Source organism: Salmo salar, chromosome ssa28 (genome assembly GCF_905237065.1).
Source record: "Salmo salar chromosome ssa28, Ssal_v3.1, whole genome shotgun sequence".
Lineage (NCBI taxonomy): Eukaryota > Metazoa > Chordata > Actinopteri > Salmoniformes > Salmonidae > Salmo > Salmo salar.
Window position 1 is genome coordinate 29,837,501 of NC_059469.1, and position 20,527 is coordinate 29,858,027.

General features: G+C 45.7%; 1 protein-coding gene across 3 annotated transcripts in view; it reads right to left on the reverse strand.

The window, feature by feature from the left end:
- The window catches only part of LOC106589857 (caskin-2), a 94,523-nt gene that overhangs the window by 17,628 nt on the left and 56,368 nt on the right, over window positions 1–20,527 (reverse strand). For all 3 annotated transcript variants that reach the window (XM_045710107.1, XM_014180255.2, XM_014180258.2), the window contains 5 exons: window positions 10,381–10,514; window positions 5,858–5,966; window positions 4,524–4,632; window positions 3,879–3,973; window positions 1,601–1,718 (listed from right to left, as the gene is read on the reverse strand). In XM_045710107.1, the coding sequence (XP_045566063.1) occupies window positions 1,601–1,718; window positions 3,879–3,973; window positions 4,524–4,632; window positions 5,858–5,966; window positions 10,381–10,514 (565 nt within the window). The remainder of the gene's footprint in view (window positions 1–1,600; window positions 1,719–3,878; window positions 3,974–4,523; window positions 4,633–5,857; window positions 5,967–10,380; window positions 10,515–20,527) is intronic.

Below are 20,527 nucleotides of genomic sequence, written 5' to 3' on the forward strand. Positions count from 1 at the left end.
ACACAGTCCATTATATCCACAGCCCATTATTACCATGTAACACAGTCCATTATTACCACGTAACACAGTCCACTACTACCACGTAACACAGTCCATTATATCCACAGTCCATTATTACCACGTAACACAGTCCACTATTACCACATAACACAGTCCACTATTACCACGTAACTTAGTCCATTATTAGCATGTAACACAGTCCATTATATCCACAGCCCATTATTACCATGTAACACAGTCCATTATTACCACGTAACACAGTCCACTATTAGCACGTAACACAGTCCACTATTACCATGTAACACAGTCCACTATTACCACGTAACACAGTCCACTATTACCATGTAACACAGTCCATTATTACCATGTAACACAGTCCATTATTACCACGTAACACAGTCCACTATTACCACGTAACACAGTCCACAATTACCATGTAACACAGTCCACTATTACCACGTAACACAGTCCACTATTACCATGTAACACAGTCCATTATTACCATGTAACACAGTCCACTATTACCACGTAACACAGTCCACTATTACCATGTAACACAGTCCACTATTACCATGTAACAGTCCCCTATTACCATGTAACACAGTCCATTATTACCATGTAACACAGTCCACTATTACCACGTAACACAGTCCACAATTACCATGTAACACAGTCCACTATTACCATGTAACACAGTCCACTATTACCATGTAACACAGTCCATTATTACCACGTAACACAGTCCACTATTACCACGTAACACAGTCCACTATTACCATGTAACACAGTCCATTATTACCATGTAACACAGTCCATTATTACCACGTAACACAGTCCACTATTACCATGTAACACAGTCCACTATTACCATGTAACACAGTCCACTATTACCATGTAACACAGTCCACTATTACCATGTAACACAGTCCACTATTACCATGTAACACAGTCCACTATTACCATGTAACACAGTCCACTATTACTACTAAAACTTGTTATTGTTGACTCTATTGTTATTATTGATTCATGTACTGTATTGTTGACACATAAGCATTTCACCATTTAGACATGCTGTAAAACTGTACGTGACTAAATAAAATTATATTTTTTGAGAGTTTTATTTGACATTTTGTTTCAGGACCTTGTTTATAGTATTTCCATCTGTATAGTTGGTGTGGTATTCTACAGTTGAACCAGGCTTAATGTGAAGGTGTTTGTAGCTGGGTGTGTATTCTATAGTTGAACCAGGCTTAATGTGAAGGTGTTTGTAGCTGGGTGTGTATTCTATAGTTGAACCAGGCTTAATGTGAAGGTGTTTGTAGCTGGGTGTGTATTCTATAGTTGAACCAGGCTTAATGTGAAGGTGTTTGTAGCTGGGTGTGTATTCTACAGTTGAACCAGGCTTAATGTGAAGGTGTTTGTAGCTGGGTGCACATGTATGTCTGTTCATGCGTGTGTCTGTGTGAGTGTGTGTTCGCTTGTGTGTGTTCATGTGTGTGTGTTGGTGTGTGTGTGTGTGTGTGTGTGTGTGTGTGTGTGTGTGTGTGTGTGTGTGTGTGTGTGTGTGTGTGTGTGTGTGTGTGTGTGTGTGTGTGTGTACCTGTTCTCCGGCTGATGACCTCCACTACAGACGGAGGGAAGTATCCGACCCGGTCTGTCCCTCTCTGGTTGTCATGGATATGACCTTTCCACCGCCCGTCCGTGTGCTGCTCCAACACCTGAAATCGACCTTTCATCGTTCAGCATTATAGCTCTGCTATTTGTGTGAATGTTGATTCTAAGTGGTTAGAGGGTCAACTTCTACCAACACAACTCTGTTGAGCCACCTGATGTGAGAGTCGTCACACTGAAGTCTAGGTCGTGTTGATTAGTGCAACAATAACGACCTTCGTATTGACAAGATCAGTGTGACCGTTCTCTTCAGTTGGTGTGTGAACAGCACCCTGCTGGGGCTGTAAAACCCCAACACTAGCTAGTATTCTACGTTCTCTTCAGTTGGTGTGTGAACAGCACCCTGCTGGGGCTGTAAAACCCCAACACTAGCTAGTATTCTACGTTCTCTTCAGTTTGGTGTGTGAACAGCACCCTGCTGGGGCTGTAAAACCCCAACACTAGCTAGTATTCTACGTTCTCTTCAGTTTGGTGTGTGAACAGCACCCTGCTGGGGCTGTAAAACCCCAACACTAGCTAGTATTCTACGTTCTCTTCAGTTGGTGTGTGAACAGCACCCTGCTGGGGCTGTAAAACCCCAACACTAGCTAGTATTCTACGTTCTCTTCAGTTTGGTGTGTGAACAGCACCCTGCTGGGGCTGTAAAACCCCAACACTAGCTAGTATTCTACGTTCTCTTCAGTTGGTGTGTGAACAGCACCCTGCTGGGGCTGTAAAACCCCAACACTAGCTAGTATTCTACGTTCTCTTCAGTTGGTGTGTGAACAGCACCCTGCTGGCGCTGTAAAACCCCAACACTAGCTAGTATTCTACGTTCTCTTCAGTTGGTGTGTGAACAGCACCCTGCTGGGGCTGTAAAACCCCAACACTAGCTAGTATTCTACGTTCTCTTCAGTTTGGTGTGTGAACAGCACCCTGCTGGGGCTGTAAAACCCCAACACTAGCTAGTATTCTACGTTCTCTTCAGTTTGGTGTGTGAACAGCACCCTGCTGGGGCGGTAAAACCCCAACACTAGCTAGTATTCTACGTTCTCTTCAGTTGGTGTGTGAACAGCACCCTGCTGGGGCTGTAAAACCCCAACACTAGCTAGTATTCTACATTCTCTTCAGTTTGGTGTGTGAACAGCACCCTGCTGGGGCTGTAAAACCCCAACACTAGCTAGTATTCTACGTTCTCTTCAGTTTGGTGTGTGAACAGCACCCTGCTGGGGCTGTAAAACCCCAACACTAGCTAGTATTCTACGTTCTCTTCAGTTGGTGTGTGAACAGCACCCTGCTGGGGCTGTAAAACCCCAACACTAGCTAGTATTCTACGTTCTCTTCAGTTTGGTGTGTGAACAGCACCCTGCTGGGGCTGTAAAACCCCGACACTAGCTAGTATTCTACGCCTCATGTATCTCTGCATGAGTAACGGAACTGGGCTTATTAACATTCCAATGAGGGCAGATAGTGGACAGTACACACAGTCCTCACTGTGTAAGTGCCAGGCCAGCTGACTGGATCCATGTTAGACATGCCCCAGGGCAACCTGCAAGGCTCTTCTCTGACCTACACACAACAATGGAAGAGCTAACACACACACACACACACACACACACACACACACATACATTCTGAGCGAGCACACACACACTTTCTGAGCGAGCGAGTCATAACAAATGCCTGGAGGGGCCAAAAACACATTTTAGAGAGTTCTGACAGTGTAGCACAGTACACACATATACACACACACACACACACACAAAATGGTGATGTTGCAAGCAATGGAATGCACTAACTAATGAATGACTGACAGGACGTGTCTTCACCTACTAGGAAACATAGAACAAACTCCAACTCTTCTAGAATTTATTACAAAGAATACAGTCAATTACCCCTCAACATACCTCATACCACAATTACAAACCAACAGTTGACAACTTATAGTACCACAAAATGCCACACCTCACGTCATAACCACAAACAAAACATACAGACTTACACACTAACAGTAGGGTACACCAAATTACCCTCAGACACTTTTAAAATAACACACACCAGCCATAACCCCAAACAGACCTGTAAAAACAAGTACATCAAATTACCCCTCACAACGCAGCTACATCAAAATAGCTGTTCTTCTTGTTCAATCTTGTTCTGAGAGCAGCTCTGTCTGCCTAAAGAGCAAGAACAAACGGGATTGTTTATGTTGAGGCATGAACACAAACCATGATGAGGTCTCCAGCACAGAGGTTCAGGGCTGTAGGGTCATGAAGGTTCCAGTAGTCCTTCACAGCTCTCACCTGGAGAGACCCTAACGCTTCTAGACAGAGAGACACACACACAGAGACAGAGAGAGAGAGAGACACAGAGAGAGAAAGAGAGAGGACGACACAGAGAGAGAGACACACACACAGAGACAGAGAGACAGACAGACACAGAGAGAGAGAGAGAGAGAGAGAGAGAGAGAGAGAGACACACAGAGAGAGACACAGAGAGACACACAGAGAGAGACACAGAGAGAGAGAGAGAGAGAGAGAGAGAGAGAGAGAGACACAGAGAGAGACACAGAGAGACACACAGAGAGAGACACAGAGAGAGAGAGAGAGAGACACAGAGAGAGACACAGAGAGACAGAGACACAGAGAGAGAGACACAGAGAGAGACACACAGAGAGAGAGAGAGAATTACATTAAGACTAAATCAGAATGTTTACCAACAAAGCAGTCTTGATAGTCCTGGGTGAATAACGTGGGGAAACCTCAACTGGAGAATGCATAGAAAACAATACATAAACCACCCTGGGGAAATACATAGAGGAACGACAGGTCCAGAAATCCAACATAGTAACATGTGTATGTAGGAGAGGAGACCTCGTAATATTATCTTGATGTCCTTGCTGGCTGATGAGGTGGTGAACTGGTTGACGTTGTCCAGAGCTGTCTGGTTGTAGGTGTTACGTAGATTCACATCAATACCAGCCTAGGTGGAGGGACACACACAGACAGACAGACAGACAGACCAGGACACACACACACACACACACACACACACACACACACACACACACACACACACACACACACACACACACACACACAGAGTTAGTCTCTAACACACACATATGCAAGCACACACACTCTCCCCCAACTGAAGCTACACTACATGGCCAAAAGTATGTGGACACCTGCTCATCCAACATCTCATTCCTAAATCATGGGCAGTAATATGGAGTTGGTCCCCCCCCTTTGCTGCTATAACAACCTCCACTCTTCTAGGAAGGCTTTCCACTAGATGTTGGAACATTGCTGCGGGGACTTGCTTCCATTCAGCCTCAAGAGCATTAGTGAGGTAGGGCACTGATGTTGGGCGATTAGGCCTGGCTCACAGTCTGTGTACTAATTCATCACAAAGGTGTTCGATGGGGTTGAGGTCAGGGCTCTGTGCAGGCCAGTTAAGTTCTTCCACACCGATCTTGAAAAACCTTTGGGATGAATTGGAACACCGACTGCGAGCCAGGCATTGCGCACGTTAACCACTTTGCTGCTGAGCCGTTGTTGCTCCTAGACGTTTCCACTTCACAATAACAACACTTACAGTTGACCGGGACAGCTCTAGCAGGGCAGAAATGTGACGAACTGACTTTTTGGAAAGGTGGCATCCTATGACGGTGCCATGTTGAAAGTCACTGAGCTCTTCAGTAAAGCCATTCTACTGACAATGTTTGTCTATGGAGATTGCATGGCTGTGTGCTTGATTTTATACTCCTGTCAGCCATGGGTGTGGCTGAAATAGCCGAATCCACAAATTGGAAGGGGTGTCCACATACTTTTGAATATATAGTGTGTGTGGGTCAACCCCATCCCTTATTAAAGAACAAAAACTCTCAACATCTCCCCTTTTCAAAAACAACACACACTGTGCAGTAGTTCTATTGTGAGTGTGACTATCAATCCTTAGTCTGGGTGCCAGTCTTCATGTGTCAGCCAACTGTAGCGACGTCTATAGAATAGTTCATAATAAAGCTCCTTTGTCATGTTCCCGATGAAACAAAAACACACTAACATCAAGGTTTTAAGATCCTCAGGAGATCGCTAAGTGTACACGTCACAAAAGTCACCCTATTCGCTATACTAGGTCCCCTTGTCAAAAGTAGTGCACTAAACAGGGAATAGGGCGTCATTTGGGACGGTAGTGCAGGTCTTACCTCCAGCAGCAGACACACTACTTCAGTCTTGCCGTAGAGGGCAGCCTCGTGCAGACAGGTGCCAGCCTTAGTGCTTCTGTTGATGTCTATACCAGCCTTCAGTAGCACCCTGAGACAGGACACACACACACACACACACACACACACACACACACACACACACACACACACACACACACACACACACACACACACACACACACACACACACACAGACAGACAGACAGACAGACAGACAGACAGACAGACAGACAGACAGACAGACAGACAGACAGACAGACAGAGGAGCCCAGCTGTAGGAATGCGTAGAGCATCAGATCCAGACAGCTGTGTATGGAGGAGGACATCTGGCCTGGCATCCCATGTGGTACACTATTCCCTACAGGATGCTCTACTTTTGACCAGAGACACAACGTTGTGCACTATGTGGGGATTATGGTGCCATTTAGGACACAAGCCTGGTATGGGGAGAGAACGTCAGAGAGATGATTCACAGACTCCCACACCACTGGGAATATAAGGGAGGGAAGGAGAGGGTAGAGGAGGAGAGGAGGAGGGTAGAGGAGTTAGATAGAGGAGAGGAGGGGAGGGTAGAGGAGAAAGATAGGGGAGGGTAGAGGAGAAAGATAGAGGAGGGTAGAGGAGAAAGATAGAGGAGGGTAGAGGAGAAAGAGAAGAGGGGAGGGTAGAGGAGAAAGATAGGGGAGGGTAGAGGAGAAAGAGAGGAGAGGGTAGAGGAGAAAGAGAGGAGAGGGTAGAGGAGAAAGAGAGGAGAGGGTAGAGGAGAAAGACAGGGGAGGGTAGAGGAGAAAGATAGGGGAGGAGGGAAGGGTAGAGGAGAAAGATAGGGGAGGGTAGAGGAGAAAGATAGAGGAGGGTAGAGGAGAAAGAGAAGAGGGAGGGTAGAGGAGAAAGATAGGGGAGGGTAGAGGAGAAAGAGAGGAGGAGAGGAGGGTAGAGGAGAAAAATAGGGGAGGGTAGAGGAGGGGAGGGTAGAGGAGAAAGATAGAGGAGGGTAGAGGAGAAAGATAGGGGAGGGTAGAGGAGAAAGATAGAGGAGGAGGGGAGGGTAGAGGAGAAAGAGAGGAGGAGGGTAGAGGAGAAAGATAGAGGAGGGTAGAGGAGAAAGATAGGGGAGGGTAGAGGAGAAATATAGAGGCGGGGAGGGTAGAGGAGAAAGATAGAGGAGGGTAGAGGAGAAAGACAGGGGAGGGGAGGGTAGAGGAGAAAGAGAGAGGAGGGTAGAGGAGAAAGAGAGGAGAGGGTAGAGGAGAAAAATAGGGGAGGAGGGGAGGGTAGAGGAGAAAGACAGGGGAGGGTAGAGGAGAAAGATAGAGGAGGGTAGAGGAGAAAGAGAGGAGAGGGTAGAGGAGAAAGAGAGGAGAGGGTAGAGGAGAAAAATAGGGGAGGAGGGGAGGGTAGAGGAGAAAGATAGGGCAGGGTAGAGGAGAAAGATAGAGGAGGGTAGAGGAGAAAGATAGGGGAGGGTAGAGGAGAAAGAGAGGAGAGGGTAGAGGAGAAAGAGAGGAGAGGGTAGAGGAGAAAAATAGGGGAGGGTAGAGGAGAAAGATAGAGGAGGGTAGAGGAGAAAGATAGGGGAGGGTAGAGGAGAAAGAGAGGGGAGGAGGGGGAGGGTAGAGGAGAAAGATAGGGGAGGAGGGGAGGGTAGAGGGAGAAAGATAGGGGAGGGTAGAGGAGAAAGATAGGGGAGGGGAGGGTAGAGGAGAAAGAGAGGAGGAGGGGAGGGTAGAGGAGAAAAATAGGGGAGGGTAGAGGAGAAAGATAGAGGAGGGGAGGGTAGAGGAGAAAGATAGGGGAGGAGGGGAGGGTAGAGGAGAAAGATAGGGGAGGGGAGGGTAGAGGAGAAAGAGAGGGGAGGAGGGGAGGGTAGAGGAGAAAGATAGGGGAGGGTAGAGGAGAAAGACAGGGGAGGGGAGGGTAGAGGAGAAAGAGAGGGGAGGAGGGGAGGGTAGAGGAGAAAGATAGGGGAGGGTAGAGGAGAAAGACAGGGGAGGGGAGGGTAGAGGAGAAAGAGAGGGGAGGGTAGAGGAGAAAGAGAGGAGAGGGTAGAGGAGAAAAATAGGGGAGGAGGGGAGGGTAGAGGAGAAAGACAGGGGAGGGTAGAGGAGAAAGATAGAGGAGGGTAGAGGAGAAAGATAGGGGAGGGTAGAGGAGAAAGATAGGGGAGGGTAGAGGAGAAAGATAGGGGAGGGTAGAGGAGAAAAATAGGGGAGGAGGGGAGGGTAGAGGAGAAAGAGAGGGGAGGGTAGAGGAGAAAAATAGGGGAGGGTAGAGGAGAAAGATAGGGGAGGGGAGGGTAGAGGAGAAAGATAGGGGAGGAGGGGAGGGTAGAGGAGAAAGAGAGGGGAGGGTAGAGGAGAAAGATAGAGGAGGGTAGAGGAGAAAGAGAGGAGGAGGGGAGGGTAGAGGAGAAAAATAGGGGAGGGTAGAGGAGAAAGATAGAGGAGGGGAGGGTAGAGGAGAAAGATAGGGGAGGAGGGGAGGGTAGAGGAGAAAGAGAGGGGAGGGTAGAGGAGAAAGATAGAGGAGGGTAGAGGAGAAAGAGAGGAGAGGGTAGAGGAGAAAGAGAGGAGAGGGTAGAGGAGAAAGAGAGGAGAGGGTAGAGGAGAAAGAGAGGAGAGGGTATAGGAGAAAAATAGGGGAGGGTAGAGGAGAAAGAGAGGAGAGGGTAGAGGAGAAAGAGAGGAGGAGGGTAGAGGAGAAAGATAGGGGAGGGTAGAGGAGAAAGAGAGGAGAGGGTAGAGGAGAAAGAGAGGGGAGGGTAGAGGAGAAAAATAGGGGAGGGTAGAGGAGAAAGAGAGGAGGAGGGTAGAGGAGAAAGAGAGGAGAGGGTAGAGGAGAAAGAGAGGGGAGGGTAGAGGAGAAAAATAGGGGAGGGTAGAGGAGAAAGAGAGGAGGAGGGTAGAGGAGAAAGAGAGGAGAGGGTAGAGGAGAAAGAGAGGGGAGGGTAGAGGAGAAAAATAGGGGAGGGTAGAGGAGAAAGATAGGGGAGGAGGGGAGGGTAGAGGAGAAAGAGAGGAGGAGGGGAGGGTAGAGGAGAAAAATAGGGGAGGGTAGAGGAGAAAGATAGAGGAGGGTAGAGGAGAAAGATAGGGGAGGGTAGAGGAGAAAGAGAGGGGAGGAGGGGAGGGTAGAGGAGAAAGACAGGGGAGGGTAGAGGAGAAAGATAGGGGAGGGTAGAGGAGAAAGATAGGGGAGGGTAGAGGAGAAAGAGAGGAGGAGGGGAGGGTAGAGGAGAAAGAGAGGAGGAGGGTAGAGGAGAAAGATAGGGGAGGGTAGATGAGAAAGAGAGGAGGGGAGGGTAGAGGAGAAAGAGAGGAGGGGAGGGTAGAGGAGAAAAATAGGGGAGGGTAGAGGAGAAAGATAGAGGAGGGTAGAGGAGAAAGATAGGGGAGGGTAGAGGAGAAAGAGAGGAGGAGGGGAGGGTAGAGGAGAAAGATAGGGGAGAGGGAAAATAAGAGGAAGGTGAGAGGAAGAGGAGGGAGCGAGGACGAGGAAAGGGAAGAGAAGAGGTGAGGAGTAAGAAGGAGTAGAAAAAGGAGAGGAAGAGGAGGAGATAAAAGGAGAGGGGGAGGAGGAGGAGATAAAAGGAGAGGGGGAGGAGGAGAAGAGGAGATGAAAGGAGAGGAAGAGGAGGAGGAGAGGAGATGAAAGGAGAGGAAGAGGAGACGAAGGAGAGGAGATGAAAGAAGGTGAAGGAGAGGAGAGATGAAAGGAGAGGAGTAGAAGGAGAGGAGATGAGGAGAGATGAAAGGAGAGGAGATGAAAGGAGAGGAGAAGGAGAGGAGATGAGGAGAGATGAAAGGAGAGGAGATGAAGAGATGAAAGGAGAGGAGATGAAAGGAGAGGAGAAAGAGAGGAGATGAGGAGAGATGAAAGGCGAGGAGATGAAAGGAGAGAAGGAGAGGAGAGGAGGAGAAGGAGAGGAGATGAGGAGAGATGAAAGGAGAGGAGAGGAAGAGAAGGAGAGGAGATGAGGAGAGATGAAAGGAGAGGAGGAGGAGAGGAGAGAGGAGATGAGGGGGAGTAAAGTGAAGGATAGCTGGTAACTCGGCATCTTTAAAAGAGGTTTAATAATCCCACTGGGCTGAAGTGAAAGGGAGGCTGCAAACTGACTCTTTTCTAGGACATTATATCCCGCTGACCAGATATCTCATCCCTCCATCCACAACAAAAAGCAACCACTAAAGTGGGAGAAATCTGTATGAGGAACCAAAGTCTCAGAAATGTAGTAGAGAAGGTTGAAAAGTTGTAGCCCCCCCCTCTCTCTTTCCCATATATAATATGACAGCCACATTCCCTAACAGAAGCAGAATGTGTAAGAGGGATGGAGGGACGGCTTATCCTGGGAATGTGGTGATTTAAGGCGGATGGGAATGTGGTGATTTAAGGCGGATGGGAATCATTAACAGCGTGTCAGAAACACTTGAGGTTATGGGGTTCGAGGGTGGAGATCCCAGTTACGCAATGTCAACACGGTCAGGGACAGTCACTCCTCTCACCTGATGATGTCTTTGTGTCCATTGCGAGCGGCCAGGTGAAGGGGCGTGTTGGAGGAGGCATTGTCTAAACCGTCTAGCCCCTCCCCCTCCAACAGAGCAACCACCATGTTGCTGTTCAATAACAACTGAGCAACCTGAGAGAGAGAGAGAGAGAGAGAGAGAGAGAGAGGTGTAGAGGTATAGAAGCAGTGAAGAGTAAAGGAGTGAAAGAGAGATGGAGAGAGAGACATAAAAACAGAGAGATGAGCTTAGCATCAGTGAAAGTCCAAATGGATATATTTAATTTGTGTATTACATACATGTATGTTTTCTGGGGCCACATAAACCCTGCCCAGCAACTGTCCACGCACTGGCTGTCCAAAGATACCCTGCTACAGTAACTAAGACCCTAACTGTAAGAGAGGGGGGGAGACCGACCACAGTAACAAAGACCTCAACACACAGAGAGAGAGACAGAACAAACACCATCGTAAATACAACCCATATTTATTTGCACATCGTTACAACACTGTATATAGACATAATATGACATTTGAAATGTCTTTATTCCTTTGGATCTTCTGTGAGTGTAATGTTTACTGTTAATTTATATTATCTACTTCACTTGCTTTGGCTATGTTAACATATGTTTCCCATTCCAATAAAGCCCCTTGAAGGAAGGAAGGGGGGGAAGAGAGAGAGAGGGGGGGGGGAGAGTGAGGGAGAGAGGAAGAGTGTGTGTGTGAGAGAGAGAGAGAGAGAGAGGAAGAGTGTGTGTGTGAGAGAGACAGAGAGAGAGAGAGACAGAGAGGGAGAGAGAGAGACACAGAGAGAGAGAGAGACAGAGAGAGAGAGAGAGACACACAGAGAGAGAGAGACAGAGAGAGAGACAGAGAGAGAGAGACACTACAGTAACAAAGACCTTAACTGACTCAGCCTGTTCTGCTATTCACAGGGCCAGAAGATTACACAGGCATGTGTGTGTGTGTGTGTGTCTGTCTTGTGTGTTTGCGTGCATGTCTGCATGTGTGTGCGAATTCAACTTTGGCTAAATCTTAATTACTGGGGCAGCTATAAATGTAATGACAAGACAGCCAGAACTGTGACAGAGAAACATGCACCAGTAAAATGAATTTAAAGGGATTTTGTAGTATGTCTGTGTACAATACATCAGTGTGTGTTTATCTGTGTGTCTGTGTACAATACATCAGTGTGTGTTTATCTGTGTGTTTATCTGTGTGTCTGTGTACAATACATCAGTGTGTGTGTCTCTGTGTGTTTATCTGTGTGTCTGTGTACAATACATCAGTGTGTGTGTCTCTGTGTGTTTATCTGTGTGTCTGTGTACAATACATCAGTGTGTGTGTCTCTGTGTGTTTATCTGTGTGTCTGTGTACTTGTGTTTCTGTGGTTTATCTGTGTTCTGTGTACAATACATCAGTGTGTGTGTCTCTGTGTGTTTATCTGTGTGTCTGTGTACAATACATCAGTGTGTGTGTCTCTGTGTGTTTATCTGTGTGTCTGTGTACAATACATCAGTGTGTGTGTCTCTGTGTGTTTATCTGTGTGTCTGTGTACAATACATCAGTGTGTGTGTCTCTGTGTGTTTATCTGTGTGTCTGTGTACAATACATCAGTGTGTGTGCGTGTGTGTGTGTCTCTGTGTGTTTATCTGTGTGTCTGTGTACAATACATCAGTGTGTGTGCGTGTGTGTGTGTCTCTGTGTGTTTATCTGTGTGTCTGTGTACAATACATCAGTGTGTGTGCGTGTGTGTGTGTCTCTGTGTGTTTATCTGTGTGTCTGTGTACAATACATCAGTGTGTGTGCGTGTGTGTGTGTCTCTGTGTGTTTATCTGTGTGTCTGTGTACAATACATCAGTGTGTGAGTGTGTGTTTATCTGTGTGTCTGTGTACAATACATCAGTGTGTGTGTCTCTGTGTGTTTATCTGTGTGTCTGTGTACAATATATCAGTGTGTGTGTGTGTCCTTGCCTGTCCAGAGAGCAGAACTGAAACCCATGCCCCGTTAGCAGAAACAGGTTTATTTTAGTTGGTAGTTAATCTGAGCTCTGTGAGATGTTTGACAGAGACCTACCCCTCTACCCATCACCCTCCCCACACACACACTCCACACACACATACACACTCCACACACACACTCCACACACACACACACACACACACTCCACACACACATACAAACTCCACACACACATACAAACTCCACACACACATACACACTCCACACACACATACAAACTCCACACACACATACACACTCCACATACACACTCCACATACACACTCCACACACACATACACACACACATACACACACACATACAAACTTCCCACACACACTCCACACACACACTCCACACACACATACAAACTCCACACACTCCACACACATACACACTCCACACACTCCACAAACATACACACTCCACACACACATACACACTCCACACACTCCACACACATACACACTCCACACACACATACGCACTCCACACACACATACACACTCCACACACACATAAGCACTCCACACACTCCACACACATACATACTCCACACACACATACACACTCCACACACTCCACACACATACACACTCCACACACACATACGCACTCCACACACACATACACACTTCACACACTTCACACACACATACATACACACTCCACACACACATTCCACACACACATACGCACTCCACACACATACACACTCCACACACACATACACACTCCACACACACATACGCACTCCACACACTCCACACACACATACGCACTCCACACACATACACACTCCACACACATACACACTCCACACACACATACGCACTCCACACACACATACGCCTCCACACACACATACGCACTCCACACACTCCACACACATACACACTCCACACACACATACACACTCCACACACACATACGCACTCCACACACTCCACACACTCACTCCACACACACATACACACTCCACACACATACACACTCCACACACACATACGCACTCCACACACACATACACACTCCACACACACATACGCACTCCACACACACACACGCACTCCACACACATACACACTCCACACACACATACACACTCCACACACTCCACACACATACACACTCCACACACACATACACACTCCACACACACATACGCACTCCACACACACATACGCACTCCACACACTCCACACACACTCCACACACACATACACACTCCACACACACATACACACTCCACACACACATACACACTCCACACACACATACACACTCCACACACACATTCCACACACACATACGCACTCCACACACATACACACTCCACACACACATACACACTCCACACACACATACGCACTCCACACACTCCACACACATACACACTCCACACACACATACGCACTCCACACACTCCACACACATACACACTCCACACACACATACACACTCCACACACACATACACATTCCACACACACATACGCACTCCACACACTCCACACACATACACACTCCACACACACATACACACTCCACACACACATACGCACTCCACACACACATACGCACTCCACACACTCCACACACATACACACTCCACACACACATACGCACTCCACACACTCCACACACATACACACTCCACACACACATACACACTCCACACACACATACACACTCCACACACACATTCCACACACACATACGCACTCCACACACTCCACACACAACTACACACACACACTCCACACACACATACACACTCCACACACACACTCCACACACACATACACACTCCACACACACATACGCACTCCACACGCACACACTCCACACACACAACTACACACTCACACACTCCACACAAATACACACTCCACACAAATACACACTCCACACACATACACACTCCACACAAATACACACTCCACACACACATACACACTCCATACACACACATACACACTCCACACACACACACATACACACTCCACACACACTCCACACACACATACACACTCCACACATCCACACAAATACACACTCCACACACATACACACTCCACACACAAATACACACTCCACACACACACTCCACACACATTCGTACACTCCACACACACACACATACAGTTGAAGTCAGAAGTTTACATACACTTCCATTGGAGTCATTAAACTCGTTTTTCAAACACTCCACAAATTTATTGTTAACAAACTATAGTTTTGGCAAGTCGGTAAAGACATCTACTTTGTGCATGACACAAGTAATTTTTCCAACAATTGTTTACAGATTATTTCACTTATAATTCGCTGTATCACAATCCCAGTGGGTCAGAAGTTCACACACACTGAGTTGACTGTGCCTTTAAACAGCTTGGAAAATTCCTGAAAATTGTGTCATGGCTTTAGAGCTTCTGATAGGCTAATTGACATAATTTGAGTCAATTGGAGGTGTACCTGTGGATGTATTTCAAGGCCTACCTTCAAACTCAGTGCCTCTTTGTTTGACATCATGGGAAAATCAAAAGAAATCAGCCAAGACCTCAGAAAGTCTAGTTCATCCTTGGGAGCAATTTCCAAAAGTCCTGAAGGTACCATGTTCATCTGTACAAACAATAGTACGCAAGTATAAACACCATGGGACCACGCAGCCGTCATACCGCTCAGGAAAGAGACACGTTCTGTCTCCTAGAGATGAACGTACTTTGGTGTGAAAAGTGAAAACAATCCCAGAACAACAGCAAAGGACCTTGTGAAGATGCTGGAGGAAACAAGTACAAAAGTATCTATATCCACAGTAAAATGAGTCCTATATCGACATAAACTGAAAGGCCGCTCAACAAGGAAGAAGCAACTGCTCCAAAACCGGCGTAAAAAAGCCAAACTACTAACTGCACATGGGGACAAAGATCGCACTTTTTGGAGAAATATTCTCTGGTCTGATGAAACAAAAATAAAACTGTGTTTGGAGGAAAAAGGGGGAGGCTTGCAAACCGAAGAAAACCAATCATGAAGCACGGGGGTGGCAGCATCATGTTGTGGGGGTGCTTTGCTGCAGGAGGGACTGGTGCACTTAACAAAATAGATGGCATCATGAGGCAGGAAAATTATGTGGATATATTGAAGCAACATCTCAAGACATCAGTCAGGAAGTTAAAGCTTGGTCGCAAATGGGTCTTCCAAATGGAAAATGCCCCCATGCATACTCCCAAAGTTGTTGCAAAATGGCTTTAGGACAACAAAGTCAAGGTATTGGAGTGGCCATCACAAAGCCCTGACCTCAATCCTATAGAAAATGTGTGGGCAGAACTGAAAAGGTGTGTGCGAGCAAGGAGGTCTACAAATCTGACTCAGTTACACCAGCTCTGTCAGGAGGAATGGGCCAATATTCACCCACCTTATTGTGGGAAGCTTGTGGAAGGCTAACCCGAAACGCTTGACCCAAGTTAAACAATTTAAAGGCAATGCTACCAAATACTAATTGAGTGTATGTAAACTTCTGACCCACTGGGAATGTGATGAAAGAAATAAAAGCTGAAATAAATCATTCTCTCTAGTATTATTCTGACATTTCACATTCTTAAAATAAAGTGGTGATCCTAACTGACCTAAGACAGGGATTTTTTACTTGGATTAAATGTCAGGAATTGTGAAAAACTGAGTTTAAATGTATTTGGCTATGGTGTATGTAAACTTCCGACTTCAACTGTATACAATCCAAACCCACCCACACACACCCACACCCACACCCACACTTTCTGTGGGAATTAACAGGAATACATGGGAATTAACGGGAGTTTATGCAAATTAATATTAATACCATTTAAATGTAGATGTTTTTTGCATTGGATATATTTACCATATCATATGGAGACAGAAACATAAACCCTTTACCTTATCATAAGTAGACATAATTGCAAATGATTAAATCCTTCCAAAATAAATGTTAAAAACAATTTAGTTACGAATTGAACTTCAATTAAATGAGTTGACTCTTCACATGGGATGATTTCACTGAACAACAAAAGAAAGGAAATATTGAATGATCCCCAATGATCCATCACATCTCCCAAAAAATGTTTTCAACATGCATCTGTAAAATGATAGTGTAGAAAATAAAGCTTTGGTTGTCTTCCTCTCAGGCTTCCATGTCTTCTCCCTGGACCTCCTCAATGTCCACCTCTTGAACATCAGACTCTGAGGCCTCATCTTCACTGTCACTTTCCAACCTTGTTGAAGATGGCTCCTTGTCAGGCTCAAAAAGCCTCAAATTTGCCCAGGTGGCCACCAATTTTCAACCCTTGTATTGGTCAGCCTGTTGCGTGCTTTGGTGTGTGTGTTCCCAAACAAGGACCAGTTGCGCTCTGAGGCGGCTGATGTTGGTGGGATTTGGAGAATGATGGAGACAACAGGGGAAAGAGCCTCAGATGAACAAAGTCCCCGAGCTGACAAGGTAAAAATCTGTCGTTCTGCCCCTGAACAAGGAAGTTAACCTGCCTTGTTCTTAGGCCATCATCGAAAATAAGAATTTATTCTTAACTGACTTGCCTAGTTAAATAAAGGTAAAATAAAATAAATATTGCATCTCCATCTCAAAGCCCTTGCTAGGAAGTGTACTTTGTCAAACTGCCGAAAACCTTGCCCTCATCCAGGCCAAGGTGGCGAGACACGGTAGGATGACACCATAGGCCTTGTTGATCTCTGCACCAGACAGGATGCTCTTGCCAGCGTACTTGGGGTCCAACATGTATGCTGCGGTGTGTATGGGCTTCAGGCAGAAGTCTTCACACTTTTTAATGTATTTCAGAACTGCATTTTCCTCTGCCTGGAGCAACAGTGAAGTGGGCAGGGGAGTACGGATTTCTTCTCTTACAGTGGTTCCTCCTTTAAAAGTTGCGTCATACTGCGGCACACCTTGCGTGCTGCTGCAGCATTCTGTGGCACGTCATTTAATTGTCAGCCATTTTTTCTGTTACTGAAAGTAAGTGCTAGTTTGACCACCAGAGGGCATCTTTGAGAAGCATTTGATAGTCTTCCATATTGGCATTACCAGAGATGGGGAGAGCACGCGGGAGACCGGGGTTTAATTCCGCAACGGGAAGAAATGAGTAGGCTGTCCTTGTAAATTAGAATTTGTTCTTAAATGATTCCATATGTGTTATTTCATAGTTGTGATTTCTTCATTATTATTCTACAATGTAGAAAATAGTAAAAATAAAGAAAAATCCTGGAATGAGTAGGTGTGTCCAAACTTTTGACTGGTACTTGCTTAATTAATTTGATTAATATTATGGTGTTTCTATTCCATGAAAAACAAAAAACCCTCTGGGTTTCTGTTAGGATGGAATGTAAAATATGGCACTGTACAACGTGACGTTCATAAATTCAGAGTGTTGTCAGATTGTTAGTTTGTAAATTCAGACCGTTTCGCTCTCACGTTGTAGGGTTGATTTGAGCGTTCTGGCCTTACAGACGGCAGTCAAGCACCCAGGCTAACGTTGGCTAGCTTGCAAGCTACTTCCAGACACAAATGAAACCACTGTGACCATTTTACCCGCCCTAGCAGAGCTGGTTAGGCAGTTTTTGGGTTAACCAGAGCGATGTGCTGCTGGAAACAATTTAATTACGCTTTTCTTGCCAAGATTTAATGACACCAGCCATATCAACGGGTGTTGAGCGCTCATAAATTCTTTATTCTGTGCTCTGGTACTCAGACGAGAGTGCTCTGAAATTGGTGTAGATAGCCAGAGCGAATTTATGAAAGCATCCGAATGTCCATTGAGAACACACGACGACTATACCATTTAGCTAAGCTAAGAATGACGGAAATAATCAAGTCAATAGTTGGGTAGTTAGATAGCCTATTGTTAATATACTGTCAAGTTTGATGTATAACTACTAACGTTAGGTAGCTAGCTAACGTACCAGTACATACTGCTGTAATGATATGCTATGTGTTTCGTGAGGACAGCGTAGCTAACAAATTGTCAGCCAACATAACGTGCAAGGTAACTAATTTGAAAAGTCATTACTTTATTACATTGAGTAGCAAGCTACCGCGAGGACGCGCTCTATCGACTCTATGGCTTGAGCATGCTTTGGTGCACAGTCGATAGGGCGCTGGACTTCGGGCAAGAGGGTTCGAAACCTGCTCCCTGCTTGTTTCATTTGAAGTCATGCACAATTATCAGTTTATTATTTCCCATTCATTGTCAGTTAGAGACACAGTAGTGAATATGGACCCAAAAGCATAAATCAGTGCTCTAACTCCCCCTTGGTCATTAGGGCAAATCTGGTCTGTGATAGGACGGGGGTTTTTCACACCCAGCTCAGCTATCAGACTATTCTTTAGTAAAGGTTGAATAGTCTATTGTTCAGCTATTAGTCCCCCTCCCCAACTTGCAACAAATGGATGTCTTTGTCTAGAGCAAAACTTTATTTTCAATCAAAAATAATATTTTTGAAAGCAACAAGGCTTCAAAGTATTTTTTTTAATTATTTGCAATCAAATCAAACATCATGCATTTTATTCCCCAAAAATATTTTGAGAACAAAACATTTATTTGAAATCAAAACCCCAATTTAATTTCGCTGTCAACCACCCTCCATTTTGGCCATTTTTTGAGTGTCCGTTTGGCTACAACCAATACAGTTCAGCCTTTCTTTCCGACACAAAGCGGACACCTACGAAGAAGGACTGTGTGATGATGGCATCTCAGGGTAAGCACCACTGGGCGTTTTTCTGTCCAACTTCTACATAGCTCCTACGATTCAGTGTCAGTTCATAACATTCTACTATATTACATACATAACGTAGAATGATAAATCAAGCAATTATTATTCTCAAGCTAACCAAAAGCATTTAGCTACGAACACCTGTTCTCGCCATTTTCAGTTGAATTCATCTAACTTTCATGGCAACTCATAAGCAGGCCATGTCCTATTTGTTTCATAGTCGATATATATAATCACATTTCATGACAGTGTAACATTTAGCTTTTTTTTTACAGAAGGATGAAAGAACACAATATGTCTGTCAGGGAATGCTATTCAGATAGGTCAGATGTAGAGTTAGACCAGACAGTCAGCGCCATTAAGGCAAGGTTGCCCCATGCGGGCTTTAGAATGGTCAAAGGAAGTCTCAGAGCAATGGGCCATCGTGTACAATGGCGAAGAGTTAGGGAGTCTTTGTAGAGAAGGGTTAGGGAGTCTTTGCAGAGAAGAGTTAGGGAGTCTTTGCAGAGAAGAGTTAGGGAGTCTTTGCAGAGAAGAGTTAGGGAGTCTTTGCAGAGAAGAGTTAGGGAGTCTTTGCAGAGAAGAGTTAGGGAGTCTTTGCAGAGAAGAGTTAGGGAGTCTTTGTAGAGAAGAGTTAGGGAGTCTTTGCAGAGAAGAGTTAGGGAGTCTTTGCAGAGAAGAGTTAGGGAGTCTTTGCAGAGAAGAGTTAGGGAGTCTTTGCAGAGAAGAGTTAGGGAGTCTTTGTAGAGAAGAGTTAGGGAGTCTTTGCAGAGAAGAGTTAGGGAGTCTTTGTAGAGAAGAGTTAGGGAGTCTTTGCAGAGAAGAGTTAGGGAGTCTTTGCAGAGAAGGGTTAGGGAGTCTTTGCAGAGAAGAGTTAGGGAGTCTTTGCAGAGAAGAGTTAGGGAGTCTTTGCAGAGAAGAGTTAGGGAGTCTTTGCAGAGAAGAGTTAGGGAGTCTTTGCAGAGAAGAGTTAGGGAGTCTTTGCAGAGAAGAGTTAGGGAGTCTTTGCAGAGAAGAGTTAGGGAGTCTTTGCAGAGAAGGGTTAGGGAGTCTTTGCAGAGAAGAGTTAGGGAGTCTTTGCAGAGAAGAGTTAGGGAGTCTTTGCAGAGAAGAGTTAGGGAGTCTTTGCAGAGAAGAGTTAGGGAGTCTTTGCAGAGAAGAGTTAGGGAGTCTTTGTAGAGAAGAGTTAGGGAGTCTTTGCAGAGAAGAGTTAGGGAGTCTTTGCAGAGAAGAGTTAGGGAGTCTTTGCAGAGAAGAGTTAGGGAGTCTTTGCAGAGAAGAGTTAGGGAGTCTTTGTAGAGAAGAGTTAGGGAGTCTTTGCAGAGAAGAGTTAGGGAGTCTTTGTAGAGAAGAGTTAGGGAGTCTTTGCAGAGAAGAGTTAGGGAGTCTTTGCAGA